Source organism: Tasmannia lanceolata, unplaced genomic scaffold, assembly GCF_043159265.1.
Source record: "Tasmannia lanceolata isolate RefF3 unplaced genomic scaffold, GAP_Taslan_0.1 ptg000023l, whole genome shotgun sequence".
Classification (NCBI taxonomy): Eukaryota; Viridiplantae; Streptophyta; class Magnoliopsida; order Canellales; family Winteraceae; genus Tasmannia; species Tasmannia lanceolata.
The window spans coordinates 4,493,433-4,506,459 of record NW_027518700.1 but is presented as its reverse complement, the minus strand read 5'-3'; the positions used below and the strand labels follow the sequence as shown (position 1 = coordinate 4,506,459).

Sequence of the window (13,027 nt, the reverse complement as noted above, 5' to 3'; positions counted from 1 at the left end):
GTTATTCGGTTATCTCAAAAAAAATTCGGTTAACCGAAATTATGATAAAAACCATTATTTTTTTCAAAAAAAAAAAGTGCTATATGGGCACTCCGTAGGATGATCAAAACCGTCCATTTGATTTATCACAACTTAATTAGGTTGTGCTCAAAAAATCATTTCGATTAGATGTCCTAGCCCTCCGATCAAAACTAAGATTTTGCTTTTTTTCCCTCTCATTCTCCCACTATTCGGTTATAACCGAATAACCGAATTTTCAATCGGTTCAGTTTTTCAAAATTTCGGTTCGGTTTCGGTTACCGAAATTTGATAACCAAAATTATTTCAGTTATCAAATTTCGGTTCGGTTATAACCGAACGACCACTCCTAGTGAGATCATATAGAATGAATGGGTAGGATGAGTCAAACAACATGTAAGTAGTGTTATATAGAGGCTTGCTCACCCTGTGCGATACCTTAGTTATATATATATATATATATATATATATATATATATATATATATATATATATAGAGAGAGAGAGAGAGAGAGAGAGAGAGAGAGAGAGAGGGGAAAGTGTCTCTAGTCTCTCCCCTAGATAAGCTTATCTACTCCTCCCTTTAAAAAAAACACAGTGGGCCCATGCTGTTTGGATGATCCAAAGCATTCATTTGATAGGTCCTAACATAGATAGGGTGTGCCCAAAAAATCAGCACCAAAGGGTCATCCTAGAACTTCGTTTTGTGGTGCCTTGTGGTACCCAGAATGGACACATATAAACGTATGCGTCCGTTTTGGACACGGTGTGCCCCACAAAACGAAGTTCTAGGATGACCCTTTGGTGCTGATTTTTTGGGCACAGCCTATCTATGTTAGGACTTATCAAATGAATGCTTTGGATCATCCAAACAGCGTGGGCCCACTGTGTGTTTTTAAAGGGAGGAGTAGATAAGCTTATCTACGGGAGAGACTAGAGACACTTTCCTCATATATATATATATATATAGAGGAAAAGGATTGTGAGCTTGAGCGTTGGAACATATTCGTGAGCTTGAGCTCTCAAACCATTGAGGCCCACATTGTTAGGATGATCCAAAGCATTCACTAGAAAGGGCCTTACATAAATAGGGTGTGTACAAAAAATCAGCTCCATAGGATCATCCTAACACATCCATTTGTGGAGGTCAAAATGGACAGACCACAAATCTGCCCATTTTTGCCCTCCACTTTTGGAGGGGTTATGATGATTCAATGGAGCTGATTTTTGGTACACACCCTATCTATGATAGGCCCTTGCAAATGAATGGTTTGGATCATCACAGAAATTGTGGGACCCATGTGATTGGTGCACTTAAGCGCACCATTCCTTAATAGAGCTTGAGCGCACGAACATATTCCTCATATATATATATATTTGGTAACTGAAAATGACGTGGATCCAATCCAGAGCCCTTTTTTAGCTCTTTATGCAAGGGCTCCCTTGTATCTATCATTGCTCGCTCATATATATATATATATATAGAGGAAATTGTTGGTGAGCTTAAGCGCCCAATCACACTGGGGCCTACTTTGTTAGGATGATCCAAAGCATTCATTTGAAAGGCCCTATCATAGATGAGGTGTGTACCAAAAATCAGCTCCATAGGATCATCCTAACTCATCCATTTGTGGAGGTCAAAATGGACAGACATTATTTGTCCACAAATCTGCCCATTTTTGTCCTCCACAAATGGAGGGGTTAGGATGATCCTATGGAGCTGATTTTTTGTACACACCCTATCTATGATAGGGCCTTGCAAATGAATGGTTTGGATCACCACAGAAAATGTGGGACCCATGTGATTGGGGCGCTTAAGCTCACCAACACTTTCCTCATATATATATATATATATATATATATATATATATATATATATATATATATATATATATATATATATATAGAGAGAGAGAGAGAGAGAGAGAGAGAGAGAGAGAGAGAGAGAGGAAAAGGATTGTGAGCTTGAGCGTTGGAACCTTATGGTGAGCTTTAGCTCTCAAACCAATGAGGCCCACATTGTTAGGATGATTCAAAGCATTCACTAGAAAGGGCCTTACATAGATAGGATCTGTACAGAAAATCAGCTCCATAGGATCATCCTAACCCATCCATTTGTGGAGGTCAAAATGGACAGACCACAAATCTACCCATTTTTGCCCTCCACTTTTGGAGGGGTTAGGATGATTCAATGGAGCTGATTTTTGGTACACACCCTATCTATGATAGGGCCTTGCAAATGAATGGTTTGGATCCTCACAGAAATTGTGGGACCCATGTGAATGGTGCACTCAAGCGCACCATTTGGTTCCAACGCTCAAGCGCACGAACATATTCCTCATATATATATATAGCTTTTGGCACTGGTGTTATCTCATGAAGAGATCATTTTTCTGGAAGAATAGTTTATTTTAACAACCAATTATTCCAAAAGCTTAAGCGGTTAGAGTTGATTTTATTTAATCATTTATACTTAAACACTCTTTTCTTTTTCTTTTTTCCTGGGGGTTGGCCATTACGTTGATTTAATAATTTTTAGGGCAAATTACATTTACACCCTCTTTGGTTTCTGACACATCCACTTCTACCCCTATAGTTTAAAACGTGACAACCAATTTATATAAGGTAGGCCCCCTCAGTTGACGGTTCATCCACAGATGAAGGGTTAGGATGATCCGACGGAGCTGATTTTTTGGGCACACCCTATCTATGTCAGGGCCCATCAAATGAACGCTTTGGATCATCCAAACAATGTGGGCCCATACCCGAATCCAAACACTACCAAAAACACAGTGGGCTGATTTATTTTATTATATAGAAACGAACGCGAAAACAACACGAAAAATAAGGGCGGTAACGAATTGTGCAGTGCCACGTTTACTGATTGTTTGAGTTGAAAATAATTTGTAGATGATGTTCTTGGCAGCATCATCATGAAAATCTATAAGAGGTTTCAACGGCAGAGATCACATTCCGAAGCAAATGACGTTTGTCTATTGTCTACCATGATTTTTTTTTTTCCATGATAAATTGGTGTCTCCTAGTGGCTAAATATTAAGGAAACTAGTGTCTCCAACTGAGATGATAAGTGGCTAAAACTCAAAAATCAAAATATTCTACTCACATTAGGCTAGACTTTTTCCTTATTTATAGGGGCTTTTGACTTTTTGAGGATCATCCCAATCATATCCTCTCAAATCCCCCCCCCCCCCCCCCCCCCCCCCCCCCCCAACTATCTCAACACTAGAAGACACCAATTTATCAGGGAAAAACAAAGATCCTGATCCTTAGAGCATTGGCTTTAACCTTTGCCTAAAGCTCTATTTACAAGCCGTACCGTGTGAGGTTGAGTTTGAGTTGAGGGTTTGGGCAGCCCGACATGAGTGAAACCCGACATTTTTTATCAATTTTATTTTTTGTTAGCTGAAAAACTCAGGTTGGATAGGATTGAACTCAGGCCGGGTCGGGTTGAACCTCGTCGGATTGGAAATCGGATCAGGTTCGGGTTGGGAAAAAGGTTCCAACCCGTCCCGAGTTCCAACCCGGCATCAAGGCACAGCCATAGACTTGAAAAGGAAGCTAACGGATTTTGAGCATTCAGTTTTTCCCGGCTACAAACACATGCGTCACCCTAACATACCTAAAATAGCGTATGTCGGCCAATACATGGCAAAACAAACATGCGTCCAAAGCTCTCATTGGAAGCTTCCTTTAAATATATGAACAAGTGTTGTTATTGACGAGTTTTGGGCACCAAAAAGCCATAAAACCCACAAGAACATTCGTCGTTTGTTTTCTCTCTATAGTTATTCAATAACCTACTGCTAGTTATATGGTTTACCATATGCAAATGATGGACCTCAATGCTCTAGCTCTTCTTCCCTTCTATAGTTCTATTGTAGTTACAACTTGGGAAGGAAAATATAACTAAAAGCTCGAGAGAGAGGGTTGGAGCTGGTTGTTTCATTGGAAATATAGAATGGAGGTGGCCGGGTGGATTTTTGGGCCGTACCGGCATGGCACAAATTGCTACAGTGTGTGGGCCGTGCCGGGCTAAGGGTTTAGGCACGCAGCACGAAACGGCATGGCACGACAAAATTAGTTAAAAGTGAGCCTATGTGGTTGTTGTCCTTGGCCGTCACACGACACTGCAGGCTGTGGGCCGTGCCGTGCTTAACCTCAACTTTATTTGTGCCGACATGTCACGGCCCATGGCCAAATCGTGCCATGCCGTGCCGGCATGCGGGCCACGTTGGGCAGGAGAAATATTGTGCCGGCACGGCACGGCACATTTGTCACCTTGAACCTCAAGGTTGAGATACAAGGCCAAAACCATTGAGCTATAGGCCCAACCCCAAAACTAGAAAGCCACCTCAAAGTTATAAAACTGCAGTTTGTAAAACTAGCAAGGATCTGATCGACAGGAATAAGGATGCAATTTGAAACCAACTGTGTCTTTCCGCTTATAGGCTTTATTTAAATTGGATTGGTCTAAAAGGTCAATCGCGACTAGCTGTGGGGGGGCGTCCATCACACAGACGGCTGGAAGGCCAACTGATCCAGACCATCCATATGGTGGATCTTAGTGTAGATGAGCAATGGTAATGGTACACAGGCAAACAAGACTCAAGCTTCCAGTTGGCAGCATGGAGGATGCACAAAGTGCATAAAATGTGGGCAATGGGTTGGTCATTTTCTCACATGTCAAAAAGAAAATGAAAAATAAATACATTCTTTCCAATTCTGCTTTTATGTGGATGCCTGTTGGGAAGTGAAAGATTTTGATGGTTCACCTCTTCTACAGGCCATATTCCAAGCATTGTTTTCAACTGTATTGTGATGAAATTACAAGTTGACCATCTCATGACAATTTAACTAAGTACTTTTTTTTTTCTAGAGAAAGATAATTGCATTGCAAGAGAAAAGAAGCAAAGTAGTGAAGGTGTACTCAAGAAACTGAAATACACAGTGCAAAAATCAAGAATCAACGAAAACACTACAACATCGGATAAACGTCACTACTAATAAGCCCAACTCCGATCTGCGCCTTGCTCTGCCAAATTGACCGCTTCCGAACTGGCCAATTTCCATTGGTGTTGTAGCTGAGGATTGATTAGTTTACACTGGTCTCAAATTTACTTAACTAATTACTTTTTAACTGAACCAATTTGGTACAAATTAGTAGAAATTTGAAGCGGATCATCTCAGGGACTTACCAACACTGGCGGCTCCTAATCTGTATACACATGTAACTGTAATGAAAATCAAGCTTTACGAAAGATGAGTCGCCTTTCTCGCTTGTACTCCACTTCGTCTCTCTGGTGCATGATCAATAAAGCTCTTCTCACCTGGCACAAATAATACAAGAGCTATCAAGGTGATATGGCACACATTGGCTACTTATAATAAGTAGGGATTAAAACAGCATTCATGTAGGATAAGGCCTTTATATTGCTTACAATAGACTCATTCATCCCCATTCTGGTGATATCATCGATCAGACGTCTCTCTGATAAATGGCTATTGATTGCAATTCTTCTCTTTATCAGTGTCTCCGCTTGCTGCTCATCAAATCACAATCAACAAAAAATTTAGTAGTCTTTTTAAAAACTAAAAATATCTTGGAGGGAGGTCTGGTTGTCAAATACGAACCTTGATCTCAGTTGTCATCTCAGAAGTCAAATTCACTTGTGCGCTTACTCCAGATCGAGCGGCATCCATGGTGGAAACTTTGAAGAGATTGAGTGCTTCTCTAACATGCTCCTCAGTTGCTTCAACAGAACTGGATTCAAACTTCACACATCAATGTACAGAACAGCGTAAAATAGTACAAACCAAACACAGTGAATGACAAGAGAGTAGAGATACCAATTAGAATTTTCAGTTGTTCAAGACTATTCATCAAATTCTATGTTCATTCTTATTTTTTGGTATATTTATGGTTTCGGGTTCAGAACCAGTGCTTATGACCCATGTTCACAAGCCAATGATACAAAGACCAGATTTTGGATTTATAGCCATTTTACCAAGTTTAATTCCATGCGAGTATTCAAGTTTCTAGAAGTTTTACTTACAGTCTCATCTTTGCTAGAGACTCGCTTAACCTTATTATAGCTTCGAGCTGCCTCACAGTAATTGGAATTGCAGCTGACTCCCCTGTTTCATGAGCCTGCTGCCTCATTTGCTGAAACCATAATGTTGGAGACCCATATTCAAACAACTCAATAAATGTAACACAATGTGCAATGAATTATGTGAGAACAGTTCAAGTTTTATCAAGCAGTTATGTGATTACCTGTCTAATACTAACATAGTTGCTTTGCAACATGGTAGCAGCAGAATCCGATAACCTAGGCTTGCAGTGAACACGGCAGTACTCGATGTATCTAAAGGCAGCAAAAACATAGGAGTTACAGAGCATATAGGTGTGACCATGGTTTTAAATTTCGGTTTCGGTTTCAGACTCAGCTGAAGCTAAAATTTCGGCCGAAATCCAGTACAAAGATATGAAATTTCAGCTTTTGGGCCAAAATTGAGGCTTGAATTTGGTAAAAAAAATAAGCATTTTATCGAAATTTCGACCGAAATTTGGTAATTTATACCAAAATTTGGTAATTTATACCGAAATTTGGTAAATTTCAGAAATTTCGATTTCAGTTGAAATTTAAAACCATGGGTGTGACTTAGAGCAGTTATTTGGCGATGTATCCTACTATACATTGGTTAACAAAGGCACGACTCCAGTACCTCTTCAGCCAGTTCTCTCCTTCCAAAGCATCAGCATTATTGGAGGGTAAACCACCACTGGCATGGACTTTTATAATATGCCTAGCAAGCCTCTGAATTAAAAAGAAAAAAAAAAAAAAAACAAAGGAAACAACATTTAGGAGCTGCCCCTAACAATAGGGAAAACCAATATAAATAAATGACTCGAGTGGAGCAACTGGAATAGTAGCTGTTACCTTATCTTGATCATACATTCTAATATCTTTCACAATGAAAATCAGATCAAATCGCGACAGGATTGTGGTCTGCAAATCAATGTTATCCTGTGCAGTCTGAAAAAAAAATGAATTTTCTTAGCCCATGTTCATAAATATCAAGTAAAATGACAAAAGATACTCTAGGTCCTTCTATGGACCTTGAGATCATCATAACGCCCAGATGGAGGGTTAGCTGCTGCAAGCACCGATGTTCTAGAATTGAGCACAGTTGTTATTCCTGCTTTGGCAATTGATATGGTTTGCTGCTCCATGGCTTCGTGAATGGCAACTCTGGATACACAAGAAAACAATGTGGCATACGCATTAACATGTGCCAGAGATAGTGAAAGAATTGTTGTTAAAATATCCATACTAGAGGAAAATTTGAGGGTTAACAAAAAACAAGAACTGACGCTAATCAACACACCTATCTTCCGCCCTCATTTTGTCAAATTCATCAATGCAGACGACTCCCCCATCTGCCAAAACCATGGCTCCTCCTTCCAGATAAAACTCACGCTGACAACAGAAGAAGCAAAGTGAAGTTGTGAAGGATCTAAGACACAAGCATGTTTAGATTTGAAATTTCACCTTTCTCCATCATACATTAACCAGATAGGAATTCTAATCTACTGAAAAGAAATATTAAGGGGAAAAGGTAGGTGGAATACGGTATTATCAGTGGAGAGAACTTACTGAGCTGCTATCTCGAATCACGGAAGCTGTAAGACCAGCGGCAGATGACCCTTTTCCTGAAGTATAAACAGCGATCGGAGCAGTCTTCTCGACAAACTTGAGAAACTTCATTAAACAGAAAAAATAAATTCAGATTAGCACTATATCCATAAACATTCAAAATAATACATCAAGCCATAAATCCTTGAACGAATGGTTGAAAATGGTTCAGCCAGAAGACGACGACATGCAAAGACATCAAGAGAACATGGAACTCTCAGACAGTTTGTATTTATATGGGATGCACCAAAATTAAAGAACCAGATGTGATTTGATGAAGATAATTGACATTGATTTCCTGCAGAGCCCTGGGACTACTTAAAAGGGGTAGACATTGATTTCTTCTCAAACATTTTCCCACACGTACACCCAGTTAGCTTTGAATTGACCCAAGTTACAGGTTGAGAGCACTGGAAATAATGCATTAAAGCAGTATTTCCAATCATGAATCTAAATGATTCACCAGATTAGCGTTTTTTTTGCAACCTAAAATCTTGTTACCCAACCTTTTGATTAATACTCTTGCTTGGTTCCATTGTGATATGAATCTCTTCTTACGTATTTAATCATGTGCAGACTCATTAACCGGGCCTAAAAGGATAGCACAAACCTGTGATTTAGCAGTAGATGGATCACCCAAAAGCAAGATATTGATATCTCCTCTTAACCGCACACCATCTGGTAGTCTCTGCATATAGAAAGAAACTAGTCATTAGATAGGATATTGGCATACAACATGACAACAAAATGGAAGAGGTGATATACCTTCCTTGACCCTCCAAACAGAAGACAAGCAACGGCTTTCTTAACATCGGCATGACCAAATATAGAAGGAGCAATCATGGAGCATATCTTTGCATATGCATCTGGTCTTTGAGCAAATTCTTTAAATTCCAATTCCTGCACAGAGAAGCACATAATTTTATCGCAGCGAATGATCCAAATGACACCTTCTTGTATCTAGCTTCAACTAAAAGAACCATGAAACTAATACACATGCATACATACACATTGAACATTGGTTTGCTAAATATTACCAGGCCATACCTCACTAAGTGTGAATGCCGAAGAGCCTCCTGAATTGGAATCATGAGCATGTTCAATTCCAACAACCCTGATATAAGGCTGTCTGACTGCAACTGCCCCTTTCTGCCTGCAAGAGACCAACACGCAATCCCAATGTTAGTGGCTCAATAACTGCATTTCAGCTCGATAACTGCACAAATAAATCAACATTTCAAATTATAAATAAGGCTTACGCTGCAGCAGAATTGGCTGCTTGATAGATACTGTAAATGCCCATGATGGTCAACCTTGTACCAGGTACAATTGTTTGAACAAGGTGCCGATCAACAGAGAGAAGCATGTTCCTTGGAAGTTCCCCAGTTGGGACATCCTTTCATACAGAAAGAAACATCCAACGGTCAGAAAAGCTAGAACCTTTCAATTTGATTCTGCTTTGCTAAGAGAAGCTAACCTTTGCCTAACAAATACTAAACAATACAACACACATTGCAAATTCTAGAATACAGCTAGAAAATCTGCACAAACACTTTGCATTCGTAAATCAAATTATTTTTCTTGGGATGGAGATGCTTCCTTACCTCAGGATTTTCTTGCAGTTTCAGCGTCTGTTGATCGACATATTTGCTTTTATCGGGAACTATGATCCATGGATCTATAGGGCAAGGCTCTTCCCCAGGCTACACAAGGAGACCAACAAACTAAGCCAATGCTATCACATTTTAAAATTTCAACAAAAGGGAATAACAAGAAAGAAGTTCAAATTCAATACCTGGGGGGTATGGTCACACGATCGGGGAACGATGGCGCCACCAAACCCAGGGCGACAGGGCACTGTCTTGACGTTCTTACAGTTCTTACAAACGAGTGTCACATATGTTGCCTTGGCCTTTGTTCTCGACGCAGCAATCGTGATCCCAGAGACCTTAACAAGCTTTGAGATGTACTCAGCCTACACCCAAAAACCACACAAAGATCCCAAATTCAACAAACCTGATAGAAAAAAGCACCTACAAAAGAGGGCTCAGAAAAACAAAAGCAATACCAACCCCTAGAGACCGCATAGAGAGTGAATTCTCCTTTGATGAGAGAAAAATCTGCACCTCTCCAGTGACCGGTTCCTCCATTCCTGTATCTCCCTTAACTTTCGATCGCAAACTTGCAAGCACTTCGGCGGCTGCAGTTTCAAACTAGAAAAGACAGAAGGTAAGTGCTGTTGACTTTTTATGTGAAAAAAAAGTCTTTTTGTAATTCAAACTTACAATGGGGTGTTTTTAGTCATTATATGTATGCTTTTGGGCTTCCCTCCAAAAAGACTAAAGTCATGAGAAAACTTTAGTCCTAGATGGGAAGTGTGAGATGATGAGAGTGGCCATATATATACTTTCACTCTATTAACCTTGTGAATAAGCAAGAGGTCATGGGGATCCTACGCGCACGGATCGCCCACTTGGGTCCGGTGGGCTTTTGATCTTACCACACACGTGCGCGCGTGGACCTAAGGCTTTTCTTTTTCTTTATTTATTTTTTCCTTTTAACAGTCAAGAATTTATTTAATTTTGTTTTAACTCTTTTTTTACCGTTTGAGATTCCTTAATCGTGGTTTAGTGACCGTGTGGAAAACGTCTCTCACGCACTAAAAGAGTGCGACGTTTCACCCTAACGTGTCGATTACCTTTCTATATAAATAGGTTTTAGAGAAAACAGAAAGATATCCTTGACGGATTCTTCTTTTGCTCTTTCTCTTCTCTGGCTTTCTCTCAGGTTTTCTGATCAAGGCTTTTGGCAAACATAAGCGAGTTCTTAGGCATCCGGGCTGCGTGAGTGCACACCCCTGGAGCGAGAGTTGTTGTATCCTGGAGGCATACGCCGAGACGCCCATCTGCACCGTTGATTCGTCATAGTGGGGGCGAGATTTGCCTTAAGGACAGCGAAGATTCTTCGTGCCTCAACTCGATAAGTGATCTAACGATTTCTTTTTCCTTTACAGATTATTATTGCAGGAAATAGTATTGTTGATTTCTGTCTTCAAGTTGTGAGATTAATTTGTTATAAGGTATTCTCAAATCCTAAATTACAGATTTGCACATCAATTTTTCTAACAGGTGAAGGTATGAGATGTAGAGAGAGGGGGGAGGAGATTTTATTATATCAATTGTTAAGGTTACAAACTCTCTTTTCTATTTTTTCTTTCAATCAAGAAAAGCAACAAGGATCTTGGGAACATGAATTTGCACATGTTTTGATAAAAAAAAACATTTCAAAACATGTATAGGAGTCTCAAAACATATGCAAATTCATGTTCCCAAGCAATTAAATGATGCTTAGGACACTCATTAGCAAAACCCAAATGACAAAGTTCTATCTTTTCTATTTTTTTGAATGATAAAGGGGAACAACGCTCTATTTTTCCTAAATTGTAGAAAGAAAAAAAAAATTCCTAAGAAAAAAAATTCCATAAAAAATGTTTCTCTTGCAATCCAAACTGGGCCTAAGGGCACTCGCTAGCAGAACCCTACAAAGAATCATCAAAATAGAGAGGAAAAATTACCAGGGGTAAGAAATCGGAAGGGAGTTTGCGGATCTCTGCAGCGAGATCGGAGTCAAAGGAATCGAGATCTTCGATGGCAACAACAAGATGTTTGGGATTATGAACAAGATTTTCTCTGCAATCATTAAGATTAAAAAAATGGTTGGTAATTAAGGATCATAGATAAACGATTCTATATTCAATTTTCTTTTCTAGGGTTATAGAAATAAACCTGTAGGAGAAATCGGCCTTATCGACATGGTAGACTCTGATGAATTCTTTGAATTTGCGTAGGGCTGAATGGCGAGTGAGAGAGGCTTGATCTGGATCTCCACCAGGTGGGAATTGAGCTTGATCGCTGTAGAACACCGCACCTTCGTCCCACCCAGACATTTTTTTTTTCTTTGTTGGTGTTTCTGATCTATTCTCCGTTCCTTTTAGGGCTTGGTGAGGTTTTTTTGGCGGGAAAAATTTGGCGGGAATGAGGTTGATTGGCCGGTTCGGGCACGTGTGGGAGACCAGAATAAGAAGTAAAATAAGACAAAGGGTGCATGGTATCTGGGGCCCACTTGTGGGACACTTGAATTAAGGCCACGTTTCCATACCTCATGTCTTTGGATTTGGATTCGAGTTTTGGATACAAAATACATCAATCATCCTCATGCTCATGCTCGAGCAAGGTCGAGGAGCAGTTGGGGATGAAGGTAATTGCCACAAATATTGATTTCCAAATAATGTCTTGCAGAACCATAGTTAGCAAAACGTGATTCGGCAAAAAAAACGAGACCTAAAAAATTCGAGTTTAATACGGTACCGGTTCAAAAAAGTACTCAAAAATATGGAAACACAAGAAAATGAGTTTAAAATTTCGTCATTTACAAAATATGGTGTGGTAAAATTGGAAAGTTGGCCAAAAGAACGCTTTTAAAATGTATAAAACGCATTTTAAATGTGTTTAAAAAGTTTGCCTGAAAAAAAACGAAACGGCACACCAATAAAACAAGATTTTTTTCAAAAAAAATGCCGTTTAAAACGGAGTTTTGCAAACTATGTGCAGAACTGATTTGCAAATCGGATTTTCTTTTTCACTGTTGTTGTACTTGAATTGGAAATCTAAGGAAATGATCTAGTTCCAAATCTCAACTGCTGATGTGAGAAATCCAAATCTAAACTTGTGGGTATCCAAACGTGGGCCTATGAAAAGCCAAACGTGCCCTTTCACTATTATACCACTCAAACTTGGGTAGATGAAATGTTTGTCTCCTCCGGTTGGTCCTATTTACTTTGTTCGGTGGATTCATTGGAATTCCTTTCGATCAACGAGTAATGGTTTGGATCAAGGTTTTAAATTTTGGTTTTGGCTGTAATTTCGAGGTTCACCGAAACTGAAATTTTGGCCAAAATTCGGTAGAAGTTAACGAAAGCCCGGATTTTTCTCCCGAAATTTCTGTAATTTCGGCTGAAATTCCATAGAGGAATAAAATATTATTATTATATTGAATCTTCGACCTAAATTTGGTATGTTTCGGGAATTTCGGTTTTGGTGTTGACCAAAATCCGAAATTTAGGATTTCGGGTCGAAATTTAAAACCTTGGTTTGGATATATTATCGTAAAGGTTAACCCCATCAATAAACCTTTTATATCCATTTATCTGCAACTTCCGGAACGGACCTGGTGGTAGACCAACCTCTAGTTCTTTTGATTTTGCTAGACTACTTATACTACTAATCTACCAG

At 39.5% G+C, this 13,027-nt stretch overlaps 1 protein-coding gene across 2 annotated transcripts; it reads right to left on the bottom strand.

Moving 5' to 3' along the window:
• Positions 1 to 4,882: 4,882 nt before the first annotated feature.
• Positions 4,883 to 11,749, bottom strand: MCM5 (Minichromosome maintenance (MCM2/3/5) family protein). Of its 2 annotated transcripts, XM_077366294.1 has the most exons (20): positions 11,522 to 11,749; positions 11,311 to 11,425; positions 9,809 to 9,949; positions 9,532 to 9,711; positions 9,341 to 9,439; positions 8,996 to 9,132; positions 8,784 to 8,889; positions 8,502 to 8,636; positions 8,347 to 8,424; positions 7,698 to 7,802; positions 7,429 to 7,520; positions 7,160 to 7,292; positions 6,981 to 7,076; positions 6,766 to 6,857; positions 6,314 to 6,404; positions 6,093 to 6,202; positions 5,671 to 5,800; positions 5,478 to 5,579; positions 5,235 to 5,366; positions 4,883 to 5,120 (listed from the first exon to the last, which is right to left on the bottom strand). In XM_077366294.1, the coding sequence occupies exons 1-19, from the start codon at positions 11,680 to 11,682 to the stop codon at positions 5,283 to 5,285; spliced, it is 2,187 nt and encodes a 728-aa protein (XP_077222409.1). In that variant the 5' UTR covers positions 11,683 to 11,749; the 3' UTR covers positions 4,883 to 5,120; positions 5,235 to 5,282. The 2 variants fall into 2 exon arrangements, with proteins under 2 accessions (XP_077222409.1, XP_077222408.1); XM_077366293.1 differs by having other exon boundaries at positions 4,883 to 5,366; positions 11,522 to 11,748.
• Between the last annotated feature and the right edge of the window lie 1,278 nt (positions 11,750 to 13,027).